Below are 26,405 nucleotides of genomic sequence, written 5' to 3' on the forward strand. Positions count from 1 at the left end.
ACTTGTTTTTATAGATTAAAGATCCTTTATCGTATAAGAGACTCAATTTCAACGAATGTCCGTATCAAACTATGCGAGGCCTTAATTTTGTCTAAGTTTAACTACGCTGACGCAGTCATAGGGCCCCGCTTACTTGCACGCACTAAAAAGGTAATACAGCGAGTGCAGAATGCATGCGCACGGTACTGTTTCAATATTCCACCTCGTACTCATGTTACGCCTTTTCTAAATAGTGCCAATATTTTAAAAATGAATTATCGTAGACAACTACACTTTGCATCGTTACTTTTTGGTGTTATTAAATATCAGATTCCTCCTTACCTATACCACAAACTACAATGGTTAAAAAGGAACAGTAATGAACATGTCACGCGAGCGTCACTTTTTATGCTAAAAATGCCCCAGCACAGAACTGCAGCGTTCCGAGGCAGCTTCAGGTATAACGCCACCAAGTGCTGGAATGATCTTCCACCTCCTTTGCGGGACCTGAAAACAATTTCAACATTTAAAAGTAAATATAAACAATACTTGCTAGATAAACAAAAAACTGAATGAGGATACTAGATACTCATTTATTATTTTTATTTTTTATTTATTTATTTTTTAAATAATTGTTCTATTATGAGTATGTATATATGTATATATGTTATGTTATAGTATGTACTCGTGTGTAGGTATTCAGTATTTAAAAGTTGATATAAATTATGAAAATAAATTTTAACAGAATGTAATTATTATAATACACTAAGTATGTTTAGTTTACTTTAGGAATACGATTAATAGTAAGAGTAGGTACCTGTCTGTTTGCGGCCCGATAGCACTTGGAATGAGTCATGCCAGCGCTCGGTGACCGGTTGTTGTAGTTATTGTAGTTTTAAACACAATCTCCGACTCCAATTTTTTTTTTTTTTTTTTGTATTGGATATTTAATATTCTTCCACAGGTTAAAATCTTCTTGGCGTTAACTTTCTGTCTAACATAAGTATTCTCCGTATAGTATTGTTTTTGATCACTTACACTTGAGAGCCTAGAATATAAATAAATAAAAAGTAAAGGACTTGGACCAGAGAAATATAATACAACTGAAAAGCCTAAGTTATGATCTTATCATATGTAATCCAAAAAATATTGACTTACCATTGCGATGTCTGTTTTTCTTTTTTTTTCCTATTACTTGTCATTGTTGCTATTTTATTTTTAATTACAAGTTGTGCCTATAATAAACGATAATTATAATTATTTAGTGCGGACGAGCAGTACGCACGACAGCTCAGCGCTAGAGGTGACGCTCAGACTGAGAGTGAGATGGAACATTAAGTCTACATTGTTATTGTTATATATAATTTTTTTCCCTTACATTAAAATTGCCGTTTAGTTGCACCTATCTCATGTAGATATCTCACTCGCACAGCGTTCCGCTAGGACTGTTTATTGTTATCATTTTATTATTATCATTATTTATTTTTATTTTTTTTTAATTACTTTCGTTATATTATTGTAAGATTTTTTTTTTTGCTTGTTTTTAGTGTTTAGATTTGCTTTGTATTACTTTTATTACTATTTTTTTTTGTGTCACAGCTGTCAGCGCATACCTTCTGGAGACCGCTGAAAATCAGTTTAGAAGCATCATTGATGCTTCTTCTTTTACTGAGCGAATCTCCATTTGGTATTGTTGTACTGCAGCACAATTTCTTTTTTCTTCCCTTTTTCTATTATAATAAATTTTTTTTTTTTGTGTAATTTTAATTTATTGTGTTTTTTATACTGTTTTTATATGTTAATAAGATTGTTATTGTGTTGTAGTGCAACTTGACCAATAAATCTTTATTATTATTATTATTATAATTATTCTCCAGGAGGGTGTCACTCCCTCTCCGATCCGCTTCACGGATCGGACCGTCCCAGTTCGAAATCTGGAGGGGACAAAGCTGCACAAAAGTTTTTTTTCCAACGACCAAACGGCGAGCACAACGGACACTGAGACTGGCGTATTTTTAAGTTCTGTAAATAGTAATAATAGTGTAAATAGTAAGAAGATTGGAAGTATGGAGTTGGATGTGGGCCCAAACATAGACCCTTGCCTGCTGAAGGAACCTATGGTCCGGCTGGAACGGCTCTCTGAGTCGGGCTCATCGGTCTGCAGCGTATTCCAGCAACGGCGACGGAAGGGTGAGAAGAGGTCTCACATGGGAGACAGCTGCTCTGGCTCGGACACTGACGGGAGCCAGCGGCAGAGCGCGGAGTATTCGGTTAGCAGGTGGCTGAAACCTGCTAGCAAAAGGGGAAGGGGAAACTCGGGGGAAAATCGTTTCCAGGCGGAAGATGCGCTGGCCGCTTACAGTGAGGCGGCCAGAAAGGCTTTGGACGAAAGGGTTGCCCGATCGAGGAACCGGCAACCCGTAAGTGCTGAGGACGTGCCGAAGGCGTCCGCCGCTCTCGACGCAGCCGTTCAGGAGGTGATCGGGGTGGTCATGCAGGTTGCCGACAAATCTGGCAACCTAAAGGGCACTTTTGTGCGAGCCCAGAAGTCAGCTGCCGACACCATCAAAGGTGCGGTAGCAGATCTTAGGGCCATGACTATGACGGAGGAGGTTGCGCGCTTAGAGGTGGCTAACGCGCAACTCTCAGGCCAGCTGGCTGAGCTGAGGCGGGAGGTGGCTCAGATGCGCCTGCAGCCACCAACGGATGAAGGCCACATCCAAAAAATGTTGGAGGAGGCGCTACAGTCCAACCGGGAACAGTTCGCAACTATGCTGAACTCCCGGATGGAAGGAATCGAGCGCCACCTTCTTCCTGAGCCCCGGCTGCGGCCACCGCTGGCCGCCGACCGGAAGGCAGCGCAGTCGACAGCTGCGGCTGCAAACCCGGAGGACGCCCAAGACCGCTGGCGTGGTGGTAGAGCCAGCCAAACTCAGCAAAAAGAAGAAGCGGCCAACACTAGCTGCCCAAGAAGCGGCTAATAGAAGGTCGGCTCCAATGACAACATCTGTGGAGCCGAATAACTCACCGACGACCTGGAGCGCTGTCGTCGGTAGAAAGAAGAAGACGGCGAAGAAGCCGGCCAACAAGCCAGTGCAGCAAGCGACCACCAGACCTGCTGCACAGAATAACTCACAAAAGAAGAGGAAACTACGCCCCCCTCGCACGTCTGTGATCACCATCACGCTCAAACCCGGTGCCGAGGAGAAGGGCGTGACCTACGAGAACGTCCTGGCGCACGCAAAGAGTCGCATCAAATTGAGTGATGTCGGCTTGACTGCGGTGCGCTTCAGGACGGCGGCGGATGCCCTGGCGGAGAAGCTGCGCGAGCTGTTCAGCCCGGACGAGGTCCAGATACACCGTCCGACCAAGTGCGCGGAGCTCAGTATCCTGGACCTGGACGACTCCGTCACAAGGACGTGCTCTAGCCATAGCGCTTGGCGAGATGGGCGAGAGCGTCAGGCACCTCTTCTCCGAGTGTCTTTCGCAGGGTAGGTTCCCCGACAGGTGGAAACAGGGTAGGCTCGTCCTCATCCGCAAGGACGGACGACCGCCCGATCAGCCGTCGGCCTACCGCCCTATAGTGCTGCTCGACGAGGCGAGCAAGCTTTTTGAACGCATTATTGCAGCCCGCCTTGTCGCAAGCATGGAGCCGGGACTGAGCGATCGCCAGTTCGGCTTCCGCCCAGGTCGCTCGACCCTCGACGCTATCGCGAGCTTGAGGGATCTCGCAGAGCAGGAAGTCTCCATGGGTTGGGTACTGATAGCTGTGTCTTTGGATATTTCCAACGCTTTCAACGCCTTGCCCTGGGAGACGGTAATGGAGGCCTTGCGGTACCATAGAGTGCCCCCATACCTTCGGCAGATCATCGCCGACTACTTCGCGGGAAAAGCAGTCGCTTACCCGACAAAGGAGGGATGGGGAAGGATGAGGATGACGTGCGGTGTTCCACAGGGCTCTGTTTTGGGTCCGTTGCAATGGAACATCGGGTACGACTGGATGACGCGGGGCCACTCAACGGGGGGTCAGCGTGACGTGTTACGCCGACGACACCCTCGTGTCGGCCCGCGGTAAAACCCATCGCGAGGCGACCTATCTCGCCACGGCCGGAGTGGCGCATGCAGTCCACTGCATCCGCGCTCTGGGCCTCGAGGTGGCCTTACACAAATCCTCATCACGCGGTACGGTGGAAACCCGAGGAGGTTTTAGATAGAAGAAAAAAAAATAAATTAAAATGTCCAAAAAGGCGGTCTTATCGCTAAGTAGCGATTTCTGCCAGACAACTTTTGATTTGGGGAAATTGTGCAGCGAAAAGGTAGGTGGTGCCTTATATATACAATAATACATATATACATAAATATATATACTAATAAAATAAATGAACAATTACACATATAAATATAAATGAATATAATAATAATATAAGTCGTCTCAAATTTAATTATGTAAACACAAAATTTTAAATAAGTCACAGTAAATAAAAAAAAAAGGAAACAAAATAAAATTAACAAATAAAACATAAAAACTATACAAGACCATATAGTGACTAAGTTTCCATAGCCAGATAGTGCTCTTTAACCGACCTCTTAAAAGACAATAGCGTTTGCGCTTGCTTAATGTTAATGGGTAAAGCATTCCACAGTTGGATAGCCTGTACGGTAAAGGACATTTTGAAAAAAAATGTGTTATGCACAGGTATCCTCAATGTCAGATTTTCAGCCGATCTTAACCCTTTATTATGTAGTCCTAGGAGCTCAAATTTTTCCTTTAAATAAGTCGGGGCATTAACATTAAACAAGACGCAATAAAGAAGCGAGAGAACATGCAGATTCCGGCGAAAGCGAATAGATAACCACTTGAGTTTAGATCGAAAGTCGGAAACATGGTCATATTTGCGCAAGCCAAATATGAAACGTATAGCAATATTTTGGAGTCGCTCAAGTTTGTTTAGTTGGTCCTCGGTTAAATTAAGATAGCTTGCGTCAGCGTAATCGAGAATAGATAGGAGTAAAGATTGTGCTAACATAATTTTGGTTGGAATAGGAAGGAAATAACGCAGACGCTGTAGAGATTTAACGAAGCCAATAGTTTTCCAACTTAGTTCCTTAATATGGCAGTTCCACCATAGAGTATTATCTAAATGTATACCTAGTTTTTTAACATTTGGACTATAAGGTATTACGGCATTATTACATTTAATTTTAGGTAAATCAGACCAAACCACTCTCGAAGCCAAACTCTGGCTGCCAATAATAATGGCCTGAGACTTAGAGGGTTTCACCTTGAGACCATGAGACTTACTCCAATGGCAGATCTCTTCCAAGTCATTATTTATGGCAGAAATAGCAAGAGGTAGGTTCTCAAGGGTGGAATGGCGATAAATCTGTATATCGTCTGCATACATGTGAAAGAGAGAAGTGATTTTAGATGTTATAGAATTAATAAATAGTGAAAAGAGTAACGGAGACAAGACGCCGCCTTGAGGTACGCCAGATTTTACAACACTCCAAGACGAGACAGTCTCATCAATACGGACACGTTGCCGGTGCCCTCGTAGGTAACTGCAAAACCAATCAATTACTGACGGAGATATGTTAACAGAACGTAGCCGACCTAACAGTATATCATAGTCGACAGTGTTAAAAGCATTGCTAAAGTCCAGTAAAGTTATAACTGTTAGGTGCTTATTGTCCATTCCCCATCGAATGTGGGTAACTTTTACCAGCGCAGTAACCGTACTATGACCAGGACGAAACCGGATTGTAAGGGATTTATGATATGGAATTGATTAAGGAATAGACTAAGCTGGTGATGGACTAGCTTCTCTAGAACTTTTGAAAGGAAAGGTAGATTGGGCGAAAGTCGGAACAAGTGCTGGGGTTAGCCTTTTTTGGTAATGGAATAATTTGAGCATTTTCCATACATCAGGGAATTCGCAGGTATTAACGGAATGTTTTAGGATGTGAGTTAAAACAGGGATAATGATGTCAATGATAGGTAATATCATACTACGGCTAATACTATCGGTGCCGACAGCATTGGACGTGATAGACAATATGTTCTTTTTAACATCACATTCAGTAAATTGATTTAATGTAAACGGTGGATAATTTGGAGTTGACATTAAAGAAAGAGTATCAAGCGTAGATTTTTTATCAGCGCTATCCATTACGTTAGCAGCAGAAAAGTGATTATTAAGATTTTCAATATACATATTAGAAGAAAGTGAAATTTGAGAATTTTTACCAACTCCAAGTGACTTTAAAAATTTCCAAGTTCTGGTTGTGTCGCCGTTTTCGACAGATTTGTGAATGTGACGTCGTTGTGCATCTCTACACAATGTATTGCAGCGATTACGAAATTTATTGTACTTTGTGCGATTGGCCTCTGATTGATCTGACTTCAATCGCGCTTTATAAAATCCTTTTTTGGCAATCATAGCTTTTAAATTATCACAAAGCCATGGTGGAAGGAAGATGTTTAATTTTAACAGGTCTAACAGGGGCATGCCTGTCGTACAGCTGTATTAAAAACGAGTTGAAAATGTTTACTTTTTCATCTATCGTGGATGCATCAATTACTAGTGACCAATCGATTTTACCAGCATCTGTACAGAGACTGTCAATATCCATTCCACCAAAATTACGCTGCAGAAGTACTCTCGGCTTCGCTTTTGGAGGACGTATTTTATAAGAAAGATAGATGAGATCATGGTATGAAAATGCATCAGCTGAGCACTGACCATACTTAAACACATGATCTAAGGAAGAAACCAAAATTAAATCAAGTAGGGGCGGAGTAGAATTTGGAAAATTATGGGTGGCGGATAGGGGCATAATATGCATATTGCAAGCTTCTGCTACCGACTGAAATCTTTTAGCACGAGCATCGTTTTTCAGTAAGCAGGTGTTAAAGTCACCCATAATTATGGTATGATCTTAAACAGGCATAAAATTTTCTAAAGTAGTTTCAAATGAGTCAAAATAATCGTTAATGAGAGATGGGCTATAAAAGATACCAAGAAAGATTTTTGTATAGGGCAAGATAACTTCAATAAGTATGTGCTCTGCCGCATCCGCAGAGGGGGGTTGGCTTGACGTGCTAATTATAGAAAAGGAATGTGGGACCTAAGATAAATAGCTACGCCACCACCACCTTTGTTGATGCGGTCATTGCGAATGAGATGAAAGCCTGGAAGGGAGAAAGAAGTAGAAGGAAGCGATGGTTTAAGCCAGGATTCAGATACTAGAATGGCATGAATGTTTTTGGAATCGAAAGACGCAAGCATGTCGGGATAATGGGCCGGAATACTTTGTGCATTTATGTGAATGTCATTAAAATGCTTCTGTAGGTCTAAGAAGTAGGTGTCAAGAGTGACATTAAGAGGTTCAGGGGACGTACTGTGATAACTATCTTCGCTAATAGACGAGTTATTGGACGACAAAGATATAAATAAATTACTGTCTATACTATCATTGTGGGACGACATTCAGAATAAAAATATGTATAATAAAAATAAAAAATAAAATAATATATATATATATATATAATAAAAATAATAAAATATATGTATATATATATATATATATATATATCTATAATAAAAATAAAATTGCACATACCCAAACCGCCAGCAGACTTCAGAAATCGACGTAAGATAATTTAATAAACTAATTGCACAAATTGCTATATAACTAAACCAAACAAAACAAAAATATATGAAAACAATTTATCAAGACAATATATACCTCATAAGATAAAAAACAAAAATATCTAACATTTATTAAACAATAACATTCTTATGTGACCCACTAGAAAAAAAAAATTAAAGTAAAAATAATTGTCTATGGTTATTCATTGGGCAGAATGACGTTTGACATAAAACAATTTAACATGTCATTCTGACATGACAACATTAACATAAACTGTAAAAGTGGGTAACATATAAATAATAAGTAATCGTAAAATAAAGTTAAACACAATAAAATAAAAATTTAAAAAAAAATCTAAGATTAACAGACTAAAATTATAAGAAAAAGTGAAATTATAAATAAACTATGGAATCAAAATAACAAAGAGTATAACAGTCTTAAGAAAGTTACTTAACTCATTTTTTCACGTTCCTCCTTGTTCTTAATTGAGACAACTTGTTATCGTTGGAAGCTTGAACAATAGCACTGGCTGTGGAGGGCACTTCCGTGTCATTGTTGGAACTGGGAACCGCGTTCAAGTCAGCAAGTGAAAAAATTCGATGCTTCGATCCGTCAGACCCCACAACAACAACAACACCGTCTCTCGTCCAACACTTGTTAATGCCAAAGCGTTGCCGAGCAGTCATGAAAGCCTCATGCCGACGCTTAGTCAAGAACTCCGACAAGCCTTTCAAACATTTCTTTGAAAACCAAACCTTATCTCGGAGTGAAGTTTCCTTAAACTTAACCAGGATGGCTCTAGGACGTTCAGGGCTAGATCGGCCTAAGCGACGAGAAGTACGGATACTATCAGAGGTCAGTTCAGGAAGCTGCAGCCGATCTGACAATACCTTAACAAGATTTTCGGTAATATTTTCATTTTTTGCTTCAGGAACTCCATGCACAAGTAGGATCTTCTTTCTTGACCGCATCTCCATGTCATCGGATTGCCTGGATAACAGCTCCACCTGAAGTTGAAGATTCTCCAATGCCGCTAGCACAAAGGATCGGAATGCGTTGAATTGTGCATTGATGTTTGAAGTTGGACTAGTAGCGGGAATAGATGATTTCAACTCTTTTTGAAATTCAGACATCTTCATATTAAAGTGTTCGGTCAAGTCATCCAGTGTCTTTTTTATTGAGTCCATTGTAGTTAAAGTTGTCAAAAATTGTAGGTGAAAATATTAGGTTTAGTGAATATTATTAGAAGTGAGTATGTAGATGAGCAGATGATTGTTTTTGTGCAATAATATATAGTAGCTGGGAGGAATAGGGCTGTCACAAGTACATATTTTTACATATAAATATTTATTTTAATTTTTAATTACAGCTGAGTAAAAAACGTGACTTGTCATTTACACTCCTACCCTAAAAAAAAAGGAGCCTCGGCTGCGACCTCCGCTGGCCGCAGACCGCAGGGCAGCGCAGGATACGGTCCCTGCTGTGAAGCTGCGACGTCCGCAGCGGGCGATGGCGCTCAGGGCGGCTCGGGCGTACCGGACGGTGTCATACACCGCGGCCGGCTTGCTGTCCTGAAGCCCGCCATGGGACCTCGAGGCCGAGATCAACTCGAGCGTCTACTGGCGGGTCAAGGCTGCAAGAGCGAGCGGGAACGGACCTCTACTGCGCGAGGTACAGCAGTGGAGGGAGGAGGCAAGACGCCGCCTCATGGAGAAGTGGGAGGATCGGCTGCGAGTTCCGGATGCCAGTGGGGAACTCGTGGCGGCGATCCGGCCCGTGCTGAGAGAGTGGGTCGAGCGTAAGCACGGCCCACTGACGTACTACCTGACGCAGCTCATAACCGGTCACGGCTGCTTCGCCAAATACCTGTGCGAAGTGCCGGAAGGTGCGCCGTAACACCCTGGCGTGCCTTTCGCGAAGTGTCGCCCCTATTGCGACAGCCGCTGGCAGGCCGCCACCAGGGCGTCAGCATTCTTGGCGCCGGGTTGAGCTTGCTCGCCGGCCACGGCTAAGACTGACGCGGAGGGCATGCCACGGGTCGCTCCCGGTCTTTCTCTCAATAAAAATTTATCTCCAGGGGGGTTTCAGTCCCTCTCCGATCTGCCTCACGGATCGGACCGTAGTCGGCAGTGGACCTTTACATCCGCTGCCGCCGCCTAGCCTCCAGTGGCGGACTCGGGGGGAGTCCGTCACGGTTCAGACGGAGGCGGGAGGTGGGCTTTCTGAGCGCCACGCCTGACGCCACGCCGCAACCGCAGACACAACAGCAGCAGTCGTCGCAGGAGACGGAGTTGGCTCGCCTGATCCGTAAGGAGATAGCGAGATTCAACGCCCGCTTCTCGGTGCTCGAGGGGAGGATTTTACGTCCCCCCCCTAGCTGCAGACCAGCGCAGCGCACCGGCGCCGACATATGCGGCTAAAGCCGCAGCGCCCCGTGCCACCCAACCGGCACAAGCGGCTGCTGTTTTTTTTTGACGTTGACGTTTAGCGGTGACAATAGTCTCTTTGTATATTTTCAATTAATAATATACAAATTTTACCTAAAAAATAAAATTTTTATTATGTTTCCTGGGACGTCTGAAGTCCATTATGAGAGACTTGTTTGTTATCTCCTGGTGGCTTGTGGATGAAATTTTATTAAAAAATAAACACCGCAACAATGTGATAATGGTTGCTTATATTAAAAATATAATGTATGATTACAAAGAAAAATTAAATTTACACTCAATTGAACAAAATTAAAGAATTAAGTTAATAATAATCAGTGAATTAGTAAGTGATTAATTAGAAGAGAAAAATCGGGATAAGGATTTTTCTGAATCTACAATCATGGCGGATTGAATTGGTTTACAATAGAATTTTCTAAATGTACTTTCGTGTTGCCAATTAGCTTTATTTAGAATATCATTAATATTATACTTTTCCAGCCAGTTCAAGGATGAAACCGCCGATCTGAAGCTACCTGGTGAAGCTTGGATGCCAGCTTCAGATAAAACTTTCTTTACCCAGCCACCAATTATAGTCGGTGTGGCTGGCTTCACGACGCCTCTAGTAGTAATAAAAAGATTTGATATAGACCCTCTCGAGCTTCCTGATATTTCTTTTAGAGTTCTTACCCAAAATACCGGATCAATATTTCTTTCAGGTGCAGCTGAGAGTATCCAGTCTGATTGACAGTGTGATCTGGAATCTGTTTTCGACCCAAACGAAGGTGTTAGAGTGATTGAGTCTGAATTGTCCACGAAATGATTTGCATCACAATGTAAAAGGGTCAGATCGTGCACACTACGCCCCGATGCTAACAACAAAAGCGTGGCGGTGTGTTTCGAAACCTCGTAAAGGCTAGTAGGATCTGGGTTAACGAGTTTTAGATGCCTGATGACTATTCTTGCATCCCAAATAGGGATCTTGGGCGCAGGAGGTTTTGCTATGGAGATAGCTTTTAGCACGTGCTTGACTATGTGGCTGGAAGAAATCTTCGCGGTGGAGATAGTCTCACAGATTGTTGATATTGCGCTCTTATGCACTAATATGGTACGATAAGCTAAATTATCTTTTATGTGTAGGTGGGCTAAGTAGCGTGCGACCTCGGCTGGCGTGGGCATACGCAGATCGATGCCACTGCTTTTACACCAGCGCGACCACTTCGTCCATATCGGGATGTAAGTTTTAAGTGTGGAGCCGCGCCAGCAGGATGACAAAAGCTGTCTCTCTTCCACAGACCAGTTGTGGGTCAACGAATCCCACCCAAAATGAGCCAAGCTTCCAGGTTCAGTCTGTCCACTTGAGCCGGTGGACGCCCCGTGGATGTGTCTATGAGATTTGTTTCCAAGTCCTGAATCTTCCTCGGTCGAGTCAGTGATCTGTTTTTGAGGTCTGGGCGCCAAAATGGTTTCTTCCACTTGGGCGTTATTATTATAAATCTGCCTGATGCTGAGTTGAGATGATGGAGCACTCGAGGCAGGAGGCTGGGTGGGCAGGCCAGATCGTAATGCCAGTGCCTGCTGAAAGCCTCGTGAAAGCAAGCGTTCGAGTCTGCCAAGTCTAATGAGACATATGTTGGAACAACATGTGCGAGATTTGACGCAAATAGGTCGATTACGGGTGTTCCCCAAACGCCGAAAATCTTTTCTGTAGCCTCGGGCAATAGATGCCACTCGGGAGCGACGCGCTTGCGCGAGAGGTGGTCGGCTTCCGTATTGTAAACTCCCGGGAGGTGGTGTGGGAGGAGTATAATGTTGAGGCTGTCCACTAACATCAGCAGAACTTTGGTCAGCTCTAAGAGAGGCCCTGACCTGGTTCCGCCTTCGTTTCTTATGAAGGCTATCACAGTCCGGTTGTCGCTCTGCAGGATCACAGTCGAGTCTTTCAAATCCTTTGTTTCGGCTGATATTGCAGCGATAACTGCATACATTTCTTTCATGTTGCAATGCCAACTTTGCTGTTGCTGAGTCCAAGCACCCTGTAATCTCTTGCTGTTGACTAGAGCTCCCCATTGTATATCGGATGCGTCCGTAACGATGTAATTCGTTGTCATCATCTCGTGATGGATTGGAGTCACTTGATGTATGTTGTCCAACCACCATTCCAAATCTTGATAGACTTCCTTCGAGAACTTCATTGGGGCTCGAGGGTTCAGACGAAGCTTGTTGCTATGGCGTTGCAGAGTTCGGCAATGCAACCTTCCCCGGTGGGTGATGAAGGTTGCAAAGTTGAGATACCCTAAGAGGCGTTGAGCCTGCTTGAGGGTCCCATTGCCAGTTGCAAGCCGAGCTTGAATTTACTGACCCACTTTTGAGACCTTTTCTTGGGGAAGGGACTTGGTGTTGATTTGTGTGTCCCAATTTATACCCAGAAATTCTATTGACCTCGTCGGAGTGAGGATGGATTTTTCCAAGTTTACCTTACTCACAGGTGGGCTGAAGCAGTTGAGAGCAAGGGGGAGGCATTAGCAGCCAGCTTGGACATAGCGAATGCCTTCGATCGTGTATGGCACAAAGCGCTTCTTTCGAAGCTTCCTTCCTATGGGCTTCCCGGGAAATTATGCAATTGGATTACCAGCTTTTTGGCAGATCGGAGCATCAAGGTCGTTGTCGACGGTGCATGCTCTGACTTAAAATTCGTCAATGCTGGTGTTCCACAAGGCTGCGTTCTATCACCCACTCTGTTTCTTCTGCATATCAATGATTTGTTGCAAATCGGGAACATTCATTGCTATGCAGACGACAGTACCGTTGACACCTTATACACCGGCCGCGCTAATATTTCTCGGGAAAACGTCGAAGAGAACCGGAACAAACTTGTGTGTGAAATCGAGTCTTCATTAAACGAAGTCTCGAATTGGGGCCGGCTAAATCTAATCCATTTCAACCCCAAAAAGACGCAAGTTTGCGCGTTAACCGCTAAAAAAACACCATTTGTCGTATCTCCACGATTTGAGAACATTCCGATAGCCGCTACAGGTAGTATCGGAATACTTGGCGTTGATATTTCGAGCCTCGTTCAGTTCCGCGGTCAATTGGAAGGCAAAGCCAAATTGGCTTCAAAAAAGCTGGGCGTGCTCAGCAAGGCGAGACAGTATTTCACGTCGGCCCATCGCCTTAAACTTTACAAGGCGCAAATTCGGCCTCACATGGAGTACTGCTCTCACCTCTGGGCGGGTGCTCCCCAGTACCAGCTCCTTCCATTTGACCGCATCCAACGTAGAGCGGCTCGAGTTATCGACGATCAAGCTCTTTCCGATCTCCTTGATCCTTTGGCTTTGCGTAGAGATGTCGGATCACTCTGCATCTTCTACCGAATTTTTCACGGGGAATGTTCCGAGGAATTGTTCGGATTAATCCCGGCTGCTGAATTTCACCTTCGGACATCTCGCCAAAATTCTAAGTTTCACCCGCACCACCTTGATGTCCGAAAATCCACAACAGCGCGATTTCTCAGACATTTTCTGCCTCGCACAACCACTTTGTGGAACCAGCTTTCGCCGGCGGTTTTTCCGAACCGATACGACATGGGAACCTTTAAGAAAAGAGCCTACTCCTTTTTGAAAGGCCGGCAACGCACCTGCAAGTCCCCTGGTGTTGCAGGTGTCCATGGGCGGTGGTAGTCACTTACCATCAGGTGAGCCTCCTGCTCGTTTGCCTCCTATGCCATAAAAAAAAAAAAAAAAAAAAAAAAAAAAAAGTTGACAAACCATCCGAGACTGGTTAGGAATTTGATAGCAATTTTTACTTGGGCTTCCAGCTGTTCTCTGGACTGATGAGCTAGGAGGTAGTCGTCCAGGTAGACAATTAGACGGAGTCCTTGCTTTCGAAGCATTTCTGCAGTCCAGTTCGTCAGGGATGCGAACATTTTTGGTGCCGCCGCTAAGCCGAACGGGAGGCAGGTCATCTGCCACAATTTGCCTTCGTAGCTGATGCGTAGGTAGCGCCTGTGCTGTACTTTGATAGGCAAGTGGTAATAGGCTTGGCTGAGATCTAGCTTGGCTATCCAGTCTCCTGATTGAAGGAAGTTGGGGGTCTGATGATGGTCTGGTGTCAGGTATCGATTTAGGGCTTTCAGATTGAAAATTACTCGATTTTTTCCATTGCTCTTTGTTATGATGAACAACGGGGAAATGAAACTTGGGGTAGCGGGTGCAGGCTCTAGAACAGGAGTTTGAATCATCTTCTGTAACTCGATTGACATTAACGGCGATTTTGGAGTCTGGTATTCCTTCAAAACTTCTTTTGTTGGAAGAATTAATGGTGGCGCTTGGTTGAAAGGAATGCGGGCACCAGATACCATTTTTAATATAGCCTGTGGAGGATTCAAGGCGGCCCACTTCTTTTGAAAGAGCCTTAGACACCCCCCCGTAAAACCACTCGAGTCATTTACTTTTAAAGTTTTGTTTACTTTGCTTGTGGCTTTTATGTCCTCCCTTTTGGCTTGAGCTAGAATTGATTTGGTTGCGATGAGCACTGAAGTCTTTTCTTTCTTTTTTAAAGGTTGTATTGGTTCCCGGCTTTGCAGGGCGAATACGAAAATTCAAATTGTCTTTAGACGTTGACGGGCTAGGGGACACAGGCCGAGAAAACGTAGAAGTTTTTGATGCGGCATATTGTTTGTGTAGTTTGTCCACCCCCCCTATTTTTTGCACATACGCAGATAAAGCCTGAGGGTTGAACATATATTCGGCCGAGGGAGGTATTTTCTCTATGTCTTCTCGAACGTACGTACCTTTAATAGCCTTGACAATAGCACGACGACGAAGATCCAACACCTCTGCACGTTTTCCGCAAATTATTTGAAAAATATCGTGTGTTACGCTTTTATAGGGCGAATCGGTTCCGAAAAGTTCTTTCAGTTTCTCATAAATGGATGACGGAGAGAGCTGAGATTGGTTTACCGCCGACTAATCAATGAGAGATTGTAAAGCTTGATTTACGGACTCATTTTGAGCCATAACAGCATTGGACAACGCTACAAAACTCCGCTCTATTTGAAACCATCGCAATAGAGCCTTAGGATCATCAAACTTTCGCAATTCCTCGTTCACTTTTAGTTCCATGAAGCCCGGGAACGCGACGTACTTCTTTTGAGTTTCGGTATAGCGCACAGAGTTCCAGTCTTCAGAATCCAAACGTTGTACCGACATCATTTTAGCAACGCGTTCGTTATTGGCTCTTGCAATTGTGGGTTCTTTGATAGTAAGATCCAACTTCGCTATATCACCTACCACTAACTTATTAATATTTGCGGGTAGGTCACCGTCGCGACTGTCAGGAATAGGTTTAACGAGAAAAGGTGTCGATCTTTCCTCTAATGCAGGTTGTGAGGGTATTACTGCCCTAGGTGTTTGCGCAGCACCCGGTTGCATAATATTTTGGATGTAACTCACCAGATGTTGCGAGAGGGCCTCAAACCTTTGATGCAATTCGTCGTCTTTCACCGTAGAGCCCAAAACGCAGCTGCGGGAGCCGCGCGAGCAGCGCGAGCGGCGCGTGCGGCGTGAGCGGCGCACGCGCTTCGGTGTAGGCTGTGACTCCTTACTCACAACACTTTCGTCACTATCACTGTCACTAGGGCTCGATAAACGTCTAGAACGAACAGTCAAACGCGTTGTGCCTAGAGCACCTTCCGACATTGTATCGTTAACGATACCGGCGCGAGAATCCGAAATCGAGCTAAGACGACGCTTTCGCGAATTTGTAGTCACGTTTTCTTGGTCTTTAGTTTCCATAATAATCACGACCACGAAATAGGTAAAACGAAAACAGAACTTTTTACTTCACTTCTCAAAAGTTCAAAATAATTTTATAGACAAATTTCGATAAGCAGCTTTAGCACGCGGTTCGAAGAACAACGCAACAATGACGAAAAAATATGGCGGCTTGGGGACGAAACATCGCTAAGAAAGTTGAGGGCGCCACTGAGCAGTCATTTTTGGAGGGAAAACGGAGACATCTGGCGGCTAGCGGCGGAACAAGTACAATGTACTCTCTCATAATGGACTTTAGACGTCAAATGGAACACATAATATAAAAAAAGTCGGATATTGTTTGTAAAAAGTTTATTTAAACACTTACGTAAGTTAACAAAGTGAGTGAATTATTATAAGACTGGTATATAAGTGTGTAGCTTGTGACTCTTATCAGATACAAAAATCAGCTGTTTCAAATAGTGAATGCGCAGGTACCCCCACAAAAAGAATTAAAACAACCAAATACAAAAAACAACTCATACATCTTGTGATTCGTGCATTATTCGTATATAATCACATCAGTCGTACACTTCAAGTGCATCCTATTAAATTAATACAGTAATATAGTAGTATTAATTAAATTAATACTACTTCATTAATTAACAATAGTTACTCATCTCAGTGTGCCATCTATCGGATATTCTTAGTACTACGTTATTTTTAAATCTTGGCTAACAAATGCAATCAATGCGGTAAGTTCCTCTCAACAACAGATGGCGCTAAATGCAATAAATGCAGTTCGGTATTCCATCGTTCGTGTGTCAATATAAGCCCCGACTCTCGCCTCCCTGCGCGCTGGATGTGTCGTCACTGTCGTAGGCTCGATATTAAAAACAAGCCTTCTGCCGAATCGCCTACTGAAGAGCTATTTATAGACGCCAATACGGTAGATAAAAGCTCTGCAGAATCATTGGCCGAGGAAATCAGGCTGCTAAGAATAGAGCTCATCACAGTTACGCGGGAGATGACTTCCTTTAGGCTGGAGTTAGGAAGGCTTAATGAAAATATGGCCGAATATAATAAAAGGGCGGACACGGTTGAAGACCGAATAACGTCCTTGGAGGATAAATATCTCAAAATTAATGAAGAGGGTAAAAATTCACAAATTAGAGAAACAATTGCGTCATTGAAAGCAGAGATTAACGATAGAGAACAGGGTACATTGCTGAATGACGTACAAATATCAGGAGTACCTGAACAGAAGGGTGAAAATGTGGTGCACCTGACTCAAGCCATCTCCAGGAAACTGGGCATGACACTCGACCCTCGCGACATAGTCAGTGCCGAGCGTGTCGGACTTCGCCACCAGTTGTCGCCAAACGAAGATCGGCAACCGCGACTTGTCGTGGTGCGATTGGCGCGGCGGTCTTTGCGCGACGATTTAATAAAGTCGGCGCGGGTGCGACGCGGAATTCATACGTCTGGCATCATTGACGGCAACCTCTCTCGAATTTATATAAACGAACATCTGACACGAGCAAACCGCCTTCTCTTTTATAAGGCCAGAGGAGGGAAAACGTCATGGTTGGCGTTACATATGGAGTCGCGATGGGAGAATATTCATGCGGCACGAGACGGATGCAGCAGTTCAACGGGTACGTTCAGAAAACGATATCTGCAAAATTTTTGGCAAAAATTAAGTTTGTATATTCCATTGTTATGTGTTTTTTTTATGGAAGTCTTATTTTATATGTATTGTAAACGACTTTTTAATTTTGTTATGATTATTTATATTTTTTATGTCACTGTAATTAATGATGTTTTCAAGACTTTATTTCAATTTTATCATTTCACAATAATTCTAAGTTATGAGAGATTTAGTTTGTTCAATGATAGCAACAGTGATGTGGCCTTGTTCTGTATAATAAGAAATATTATAGATATAGTTCCATACCCTGAAGCACCACATCGGCAACAGAGTCAGCAGCAGCGTTCGGATCATCCGGCGAGAAACAAATCTGCCCCCTTGGGTAAGATGCAAAAAAAGACCGCATCCCATCCCAATCTGCTGACTTGTAGTGCAATACTCGGCGGCACCCAACAAAGCGAGGCCGTGAGTACCGCACAACCGGCACTGTACTCTGGACGAGACAGTGGTCAGACGAGCCCAGAGGGGGATCGACGATAACCTGATAGCCATCCGGATGTGAAGTCAGCAGAAGGTCCAACAGGGAAGGTGTATGATCCTCCACATCTGGTATTCGCGTTGGCGAGTTGACCAGTTGTGTCAGATCATATGCTAGAGCGAAGTCCAGAACAGATCTACCCGCATGATCGGTGGTGCGTGAGCCGAGCCATTCTGCGTGGTGAGCATTAAAGTCACCCAAAATAATGATCTCTGCGGATGGAATCTGCTGAAGCACGGAATCTGTAACCATTTGGACGTGCTCAACCAGTCGGTCGGTTTCGGCATTACCGCTATGGGACCTATAAAGGCACGCATAGATTCGCGGATGGTCATCGCAGTCTACACGCAGCCAGATAATCGATAGGTCCTGTCCTTCAAGGCTGCCGAGGCGTCGAGAACAGATATAATCTCTGACGTAAACGCATACCCCAGCTCGTGGTATAAAGGAATGTTCCAATTTGTACCCAGGGTACGAGAGAAAAGTCGTATCGGCAGGAGAAGATAATTTCTAACCGAGACCCAGAGGTCTCGGTTAGAAAGAGCAAGGCCGGCTTCGCCGTTTCCAGATGGTAGTGAACGGCGTTGAGGTTGGAGTTGAGTCCCCTTATGTTGCAGAAGTCCACAGCGAGGGTGGTAGGGGTTGCCTTATGATGCCTGCTCCGCTTGCCCCGAACAGTGGCGAGCGCAAATTTGCCCCCCCCAGAATTCGGAGGGCAGCCTGGGCATCCCTGCTCAGGTGGTGTATGTCCTGAGCATGGATGCCCAGAGAGGGATTCTCCACCGCTGTCGCTGATGGTACCCTCCTGGGGTAATTTAACCAAATTCTGCACAACCATCAAGTTTTGGGGGGGAGGGGGATTGGGCCTCCGGAACCCTCACTTACCGGACGAAACGTAGCACGGTAGCATAACTACCACTTTACGCCGATTTTAAGTGAGAGAGTGGTACTTCCCCGGGCGTGCCGGCCCATTCGGCTGTAACCCGAAGGTATACAGCGTGGCACTACCACTATAGCTAACTAACTAATAACTAATTTGTTAAGTTTATTTATTTCTCCTCGAAGTGATTGTAATCTTGAGAAATAAAGTGATTTTAAACCGTATATATCTTATCTATAATATTTCTTATTATACAGAACAAGGCCACATCACTGTTGCTATCATTGAACAAACTAAATCTCTCAAATATTTTAAATAATATAAATTGAAATAAAGTCTTGAAAACATCATTAATTACAGTGACATAAAAAATATAAATAATCATGACAAAATTAAAAAGTCGTTTACAATACATATAAAATAGGTTAGGTTAGGTTAGGTTAGGTTGGGGGACCCCTGGGGTGCATGTCAGTCGCCTCCTCGTGGCGCACCCTGGGCAACGGTGTCGACGATCTTTTGTCGTCGGCAACGGCTAAGACTGACGCGGAGGGCACGCCACGGGTCGCCCTGGTCCTTCTCTGTCTTCAGAGTGGACTGTGTGTGCGGCCCGGCGGCAATGAAGGAGTGTACATATGTTTTGTTAATATATTTAAGTAGTCGTAAGTTATACATATAATATTTAGTGTTTTAATTTTAAGGTGTAAATATTGTATATTTTATTTTACTACCCGAATCCTAAGTGGCGACGCAGCGCGATGGGATGCATGGCCGGAGGGTATTCCGGTCATGACTGCGTCTCGCCGGCAGCCCCGGCAAAAATTTTTCATTATGAGTGCAACTAAGGAAATATATTCTCCAGGAGGGTGTCACTCCCTCTCCGATCCGCTTCACGGATCGGACCGTCCCAACGAATCTGGAGGGGACACAGTCGCACTACGGATTTTTTCTAACGACCAAACAGCGAGCATAACGGACACTGAAACGGAGAGAGAAGGCGTAGGTTTAAGTAGTTTAGTAGGAAAAAATGTAAATATTACTAATTTAGGAGATATGGAGGTGGATGCGGGCGCCCTGACGGTGAGCACGGGAAATATAGACCCTTGCCTGCTGAAAGAACCTGTGGTCCGGTTGGAACGGCTCTCCGAGTCGGATTCATCGGTCTGCAGCATATTTCAGCAGCGGCGACGAAAGGGCGAGAAGAGGTCTCACATGGGAGACAGCTGCTCTGGCTCGGACACCGACGGGAGTCAGCGGCAGGGCAGCAATGACACTGGACATTCGGTTAGTAGGTGGCTAAAACCTGCTAACAAAAGGGGACGGGGGAACGGAAATCGTTTCCAGGCGGAGGATTCGCTGGCCGCTTACAGCGAGGCGGCCAGAAAGGCTTTAGACGAAAGGGTTGCCCGATCGAGGAACCGGCAACCCGTAAGTGCTGAGGACGTGCCGAAGACGTCCGCCGCTCTCGATGCAGCCGTTCAGGAGGCGATCGGGGTGGTCGTGCAGGTTGCCGACAAATCGGGCAACCTCAAGGGCACTTTGTGCGAGCCCTGAAGGCAGCTGCCGACACCATCAAAGGTGCGGTAGCAGACCTTAGGGCCATGTCGATGACGGAGGAGGTTGCGCGCTTAGAGGTGGCTAACGCGCAACTCTCAGGCCAGCTGGCTGAGCTGAGGCGGGAGGTGGCTCAGATGCGCCAGCAACCACCAACGGATGAAGGCCACATCCAAAAGATGTTGGAGGAGGCGCTACGGTCCAACCGGGAACAGTTCGCAACTATGCTGAACGCCCGGATGGAAGGAATCGAGCGCCGCCTTCTTCCGGAGCCCCGGCTGCGGCCACCGCTGGCCGCCGACCGGAAGGCAGCGCAGGCGACAGCTGCGGCTGCAAACCCGGCGAGGACGCCCGAGACCGCTGGCGTGGTGGTAGAGCCAGCCAAACTCGGCAAAAAGAAGAAGCGGCCACCAACACTAGCTGCCCAAGAAGCGGCTAATAGAAGGTCGGCTCCAACGACAACACCTGTGGAGCCGAACAACACACCGACGACCTGGAGCGCTGTCGTCGGTAAGAAGAAGAAGCCGAAGAAGCCGGCCAACAAACCAGTGCAGCAAGCGACCACCAGACCTGCTGCACAAAAGAAGAGGAAACTACGCCCCCTCGCACGTCTGTGATCACCATCACGCTCAAACCCGGTGCCGAGGAGAAGGGCGTGAAGTACGAGAACGTCCTGGCGCACGCAAAGAGTCGCATCAAATTGAGTGATGTCGGCTTGACTGCGGTGCGCTTCAGGACGGCGGCGACGGGAGCGCGCATGCTGGAGATACCGCCAGGCACCAACGAAGCCGAGAAAGCGGCGGATGCCCTGGCGGAGAAGCTGCGCGAGCTATTCAGCCCGGACGAGGTCCAGATACACCGTCCGACCAAGTGCGCGGAGCTCAGGGTCCTGGACCTGGACGACTCCGCCACGGTGGAGGAGGTCGTGGCGTCGGTCGCCGAAGCCGGGGGCTGCACGACCGGAGCCATCAAGCCTGACATTCTCGCCCGGCACTCGAGCGGCACGGGCTCACTGTGGGTGAGTTGCCCAGTGGCGGCCGCCAAGAAGATCGTGGCGGTCGGTAGGGTTAGGGTCGGGTGGGTGTCGGCGCGAGTGCTTTTGCTCGAGTCGCGGCCACTCCGATGCTACAGATGTCTGGAGGGGGGCCACATGGGTGCCAAGTGTGACAGGGGTGTCGACCGTAGCCGTTTGTGCTATCGCTGCGGTCAGCCCGATTACAGGGCCCGAGAGTGCACCGCCGCTGACGCAAACTGCATCATCTGCTCAGCGGCCGGTAAGCCTGCGGCACACGCCGTCGGCGCTAGAGAATGCCAGGGCAGCAAAGGTCCAGCCCGAGGCAAGAAGAGAGGAGTAGCGGTGAGGAAGGGCCCGGCAGCAACTTCCCAACGGCGAACGGAGGCGGAGCCTATGGAGACCGCTCAGTGATGGCCCTTAGATGTCTCCAGGCCAACATCAACCACTCTGCTAGAGCTCAGGACCTTCTAGTCCAGAGCATGGCAGAGTGGCAAATCGACGTCGCGGTGGTATCGGAGCCCTACGTCGTTCATTTACGGGACGACTGGGTCTCCGACCACGATGGAGTGGTGACCATCATCGCTCCCGCTGTCGCGGACTCCCCGACCATAGAGTGTGTGGTCAAGGGGAAGGGCTGCGTGCTCGCCGTCGTTGGTGGTGTGGCGATCATCGGCGTTTACGCCTCGCCTAACCGAACCCTCGCCGAGTTCGAGCGACTTCTGGTGGAGATCGGTGCTCTGGTGGGACAGGCTTCGCCAACCCCTGTGTTAGTCGCGGGGGACTTCAATGCCAAATCAACGGCTTGGGGTTCCCCTGCGACGGATGTCAGGGGCGAGGCGTTGGAGGAGTGGGCCGTGTCGCTGGGACTCACCCCCATGAACAGCGGATCGGAGAGCACGTGCGTGCGGCAACAGGGCGAGTCGATCGTCGACATCACGTTTGCGTCCAACGCCCTAGCCCGCCGTGTTCGAGGCTGGAGGGTGGAGACGGAGGTGGAGACTCTATCGGACCACCGATACATCCGGTTTGATGTCTCCGCGGTTCCCGTTTCCGCCCATGCCACTGTCGGTCAGTCGAGTGGCCCTCGCTGGAAACTAAGTCGTCTCTACAGCCAGCTGGCAAAAGAGGCGGCGATCGTCGAAAGCTGGGGGACCGCTCCTGACTCTGTGGTGCAAGTCGACCGAGAGGCTGATCGACTCGGCTGTGCGCTGTCCCGCGTCTGCGACGCTGCGATGCCGCGGGCCAAACCGCTCCCGCCGCGTCGTCGAGTGTACTGGTGGCGGCCGGAACTCCTCAGGGAGCGGCGATAACCATCGGCGGAACTTCCATCACCATCGGGTCGACGATGAAGTACCTGGGACTCGTCCTCGATGGCAGGTGGAAGTTCGAGGAGCACTTCCGGCGATTGGCCCCGAGACTGGTGGCTGCAGCCGGAGCGCTCGGGCGCATTTTGCCCAACATTGGAGGGCCAGGCAATCCAGCGAGACGCCTTTACATCGGAGTGGTGCGCTCGATGGCGCTGTACGGTGCGCCGATATGGGCGGACGCGCTGAGCGCCCGCAACGTCGCTTCGCTGCGACGTCCGCAGCGGGTGATGGCGCTCAGAGCGGCTCGGGCGTATCGTACGGTGTCCAACACCGCAGCCTGTCTGCTGTCTGCAAGCCCGCCATGGGACCTCGAGGCCGAGATCAACTCGAGTGTTTACTGGCGGGCCAAGGATACAAGAGCGGAGGGGAACTCACCCCAAGTCTTACAGTGGAGGAAGGAGGCACGACAACGCCTTCTTGAAATGTGGAGGGAAAGGCTGCGAGTTCCGGATGCCGGTGGGGATCTCGTGGCGGCCATTCGGCCTGTTTTGAGAGAGTGGGTCGAGCGCAAACACGGCCCACTCTCCTACCACCTGACGCAGCTCCTGACCGGCCACGGGTGTTTTGGTAAATACCTGTGTGACGTGGTCGGCAGAGAGCCTACACCGACGTGCCACCACTGTGGCAACGAAGCCGTGGACACGGCCGAGCACACGCGCGCAGAGTGCCCAGCCTGGGCGGAGCCTCGCGCAGCCCTGTCCACGGCCATTGGACCGGACATCTCGCTTCCGGCCTTAGTGCGCAAGATGGTCGCGAGCGAAGAGGCGTGGGCGGCATTACGAACCTTCAGCGAGGTCGTAATGTCCGCCAAGGAAAAGGCGGAACGACAGCGGGAGGACGACACCAACTCCCTCCCGTTGCGTCGACGGAGACCTGGTCGACGACGCCGTGACCATCTAGGCCGGTTGCATTGACCTGATTCGACACAGCGGTGGCGGACCTTTACATCCGCTGCCGCTTTACCCGGACGTGACATAGCGTAGTCGGCAGTGGACCTTTACACCCGCTGCCGCCTAGCCTCCAGTGGCGGACTCGGGGGAGTCCGTCACGGTTCTGACGGAGGCGGAGACGGAAGCGTGCCACAACATCTTGGCACGCTCTCGAGACGAGTCGCCCTTCTACAGCGACGGCCGCTGGCAGGGCCGCGGTGGTGAGCCACGTGCGTTCCCGCAGTCCTGCCGCCTTGCGGTGAAGGCGGAAATCCTAGGAGGTTTTAGTGGGTAGGACGGGGCCTTCTGCCCCGGGAGTCCCACATATCCGTCCCGGTCCCCCCCTTTCGACCGGGCGGAATGCGTAAATGCATTTCCTCCTAGTAAAACAAAAAAAAAAAAAGGTTGGGGGACCCCCCATGCGCATACGTCCTCGTCATGTCCCCTGGGCCCCGCTCTGTCCACGGTAACGCAGTGGCAGAGACGGGTGGCTAAAGTGCGCTGTCTGGTAGTATACGACTTGCCGGAGTACTATCTTTGCGGTTGCCCAGCTCTCTCCCTGGACCCCAGGTTGAGGTCGAGCGGGCACCACCCCGTCTGTCTTGTCTGTTTTTTGACAATGTCTAAACCTCTGCGGGACGCCTCCGGGCGTTTCCTCCCAAAAGGCCCTTCTCAGGGCCAACCCAAAGGCCCTTCTCAGGGCCAACCAAAAGGCCCTTCTCAGGGCCAACCAAAATGCCCTTCTCAGGGCCAACACAAAACGGCCCTTCTCGGGGCCAACCCCGAAAACGCTTTGGCGTTGGAGGATAGCCGTCCACCATCTGCGGCGAGCCTGGTCAGCAGGGATGCGGACATGTCGGGATCCGACACTGACGCCTTTGCGGTGGAGCTGGCTGATCGACAGGCAAAAAAGCGGGCTTACTTGAGGTAGAGCTCGGCGTGTTCCTCGGATTCAGCCAAGAGTAACCCGAAAAAGAGGACCAAGGCTTTAAAGCAGCAGACCCACCTCATGGGTGATGCTAGGGTAGGGCCCTAGCATCACCCATGAGGTGGGTCTGCTGGACGCCCCAAGTTACTTAAACGTGGCGAACAGGGCACGAATCCAACAGGAGTTGGAAGAGGAGGTCGCCGCTAAGGAGGCCCAGGCACGCGTGCGCCGAGCCAAGGCGGACTATGGTTCGTCAAATGTCTCGTACACGGATCACTCCTTAGCAGAACTGGAGAAGATGGCCGAAGAGGACCAAGAGGAGATTGCCAGGGTAGCCTCAAAGTCCTCGAATCTAAAGGGGACTTTCCAAAAGGCCCTGAAATGCCGAGCTGCCAGTCTTCGTGGCATAATCGGGGAGTTGGTGCACCGCACAACGACCGATGAGGTAAGGCAGCTCCAAAAGAGGGTGGACTGCCTAACGAAGGAGGTCAGCGATCTCCACACGAAACTCGCTGAAACTGTGGGACAGCCTGTCCAGGCCCCGCCTTCTGCAATGGCGGTAGAGCTCTCCTCCTCCAGCCTTGAGGAAACCATCCGCAGGATTATGATGGAGGAGAGGGCATTCACGCGGGCCTGCATCGCAGGTATTGAGGACAGGCTCCTGCCTGAAAAGCGTGTCAGGCCGCCGCTGGCAGCGGACAGGACTGTTTCAGCCTCTGCCGCTCCCCCGGACGTGATGGCTCCTCCTCCTCCCCCGACCCCTAAACCCGCTAAAGGCAAAGGAAAGGGGAAAAAGACTGTGGGTCGTAGCCAGTCGACCGACGCGGCTTTACCCTCGTCCCAGACGGAAGATGCTTTCCTTCCCGCTAGCACTCCGTCCAACGAGTGGACTGAGGTGGTCAGGAGGAAGAAGAAGAAGAGAGGCGCCAAAAAGTCAGTGCTGCCCGCTGCCTCCGCCAATGTTCCTTCCGGCTCGTCTAAAGGAACGAGCAAGGGGGAGAAAACAGCCCCTAAGCCGAATAGGAGGATACTTGTTCCTCCCAAAACTGCGGCCGTCGTAGTGACGCTCACTACGGACGCTAAGGAGAAGGGCGAAACGTATGAGTCTGTCCTGAAACGGGCTCGTACGAATGCTAACCCGGCCGCACTGGGCATTCGTTTAGTAAAGTGCCGCCGAACCCAAACTGGAGCTCGACTCTTCGAGTTTCCGGGGGCCCAGGGCGGCGCCAATGCCGACCTCTTCGCTAACAAATTGCAGGAGGTCATAGCGGACGTGGCCAAGGTTGCTAGGCCAACAAAAACTGTGACGCTGGAATTGACCGACTTAGACGACTCGGTCGGCCGCGGTGGTCTGGGGGCTATTCGGCTGAAATGCCCGATTGTCGCAGCAAAGGCCGTACTGGCCAAGAGGCGGCTCCCGGTAGGGTTTTGTGTGGCCGTGGTCCGAGCACTTGAGGACCGACCTTTCCGTTGCTTCAGGTGCTTCGGAATAGGACACACAGGAGCTCTGTGCCCATCCCGAGTGGACAGGTCAGAGCTCTGCTGCCGCTGCGGGGAAGCGGGGCACAAGGCGTCAGAGTGCAGTGCTGCCACGCCGCGCTGCGCGGTGTGCACTGCCAGTGGCCGACCAGCCGGCCACGTAATGGGGGGGAAACAATGCAATCCTCCCCCAAGGAAGGGACAAGCGCAGGTGCCAACTCGACCTGCCGCTGCCGCCGTCACTGCGACTCCAGTT

At 48.3% G+C, this 26,405-nt stretch overlaps 2 protein-coding genes and 1 long non-coding RNA gene across 3 annotated transcripts; 2 read left to right on the top strand and 1 right to left on the bottom strand.

Annotated features, from left to right (window-relative positions):
- The first annotated feature begins 7,986 nt into the window (after positions 1–7,986).
- Positions 7,987–8,793, top strand: LOC124542702. Its single transcript, XR_006967352.1, has 2 exons — positions 7,987–8,487; positions 8,564–8,793. It is a non-coding gene; the product is annotated as an uncharacterized LOC124542702 (long non-coding RNA).
- Positions 8,794–10,523: 1,730 nt separating this feature from the next.
- On the bottom strand, positions 10,524–12,526 carry LOC124542679. Its single transcript, XM_047120604.1, has one exon. The coding sequence runs from the start codon at positions 12,251–12,253 to the stop codon at positions 11,366–11,368; it is 888 nt and encodes a 295-aa protein (XP_046976560.1). The 5' UTR covers positions 12,254–12,526; the 3' UTR covers positions 10,524–11,365.
- A 9,330-nt stretch (positions 12,527–21,856) lies between these two features.
- On the top strand, positions 21,857–22,756 carry LOC124542649. The gene is made up of 3 exons (XM_047120578.1): positions 21,857–21,955; positions 22,073–22,411; positions 22,520–22,756. Exons 1-3 carry the CDS (start codon positions 21,857–21,859, stop codon positions 22,754–22,756), a joined length of 675 nt encoding a protein of 224 aa, XP_046976534.1.
- The last annotated feature ends 3,649 nt before the right edge of the window (positions 22,757–26,405 follow it).

Source organism: Vanessa cardui, chromosome W (genome assembly GCF_905220365.1).
Source record: "Vanessa cardui chromosome W, ilVanCard2.1, whole genome shotgun sequence".
NCBI classification, from domain to species: domain Eukaryota; kingdom Metazoa; phylum Arthropoda; class Insecta; order Lepidoptera; family Nymphalidae; genus Vanessa; species Vanessa cardui.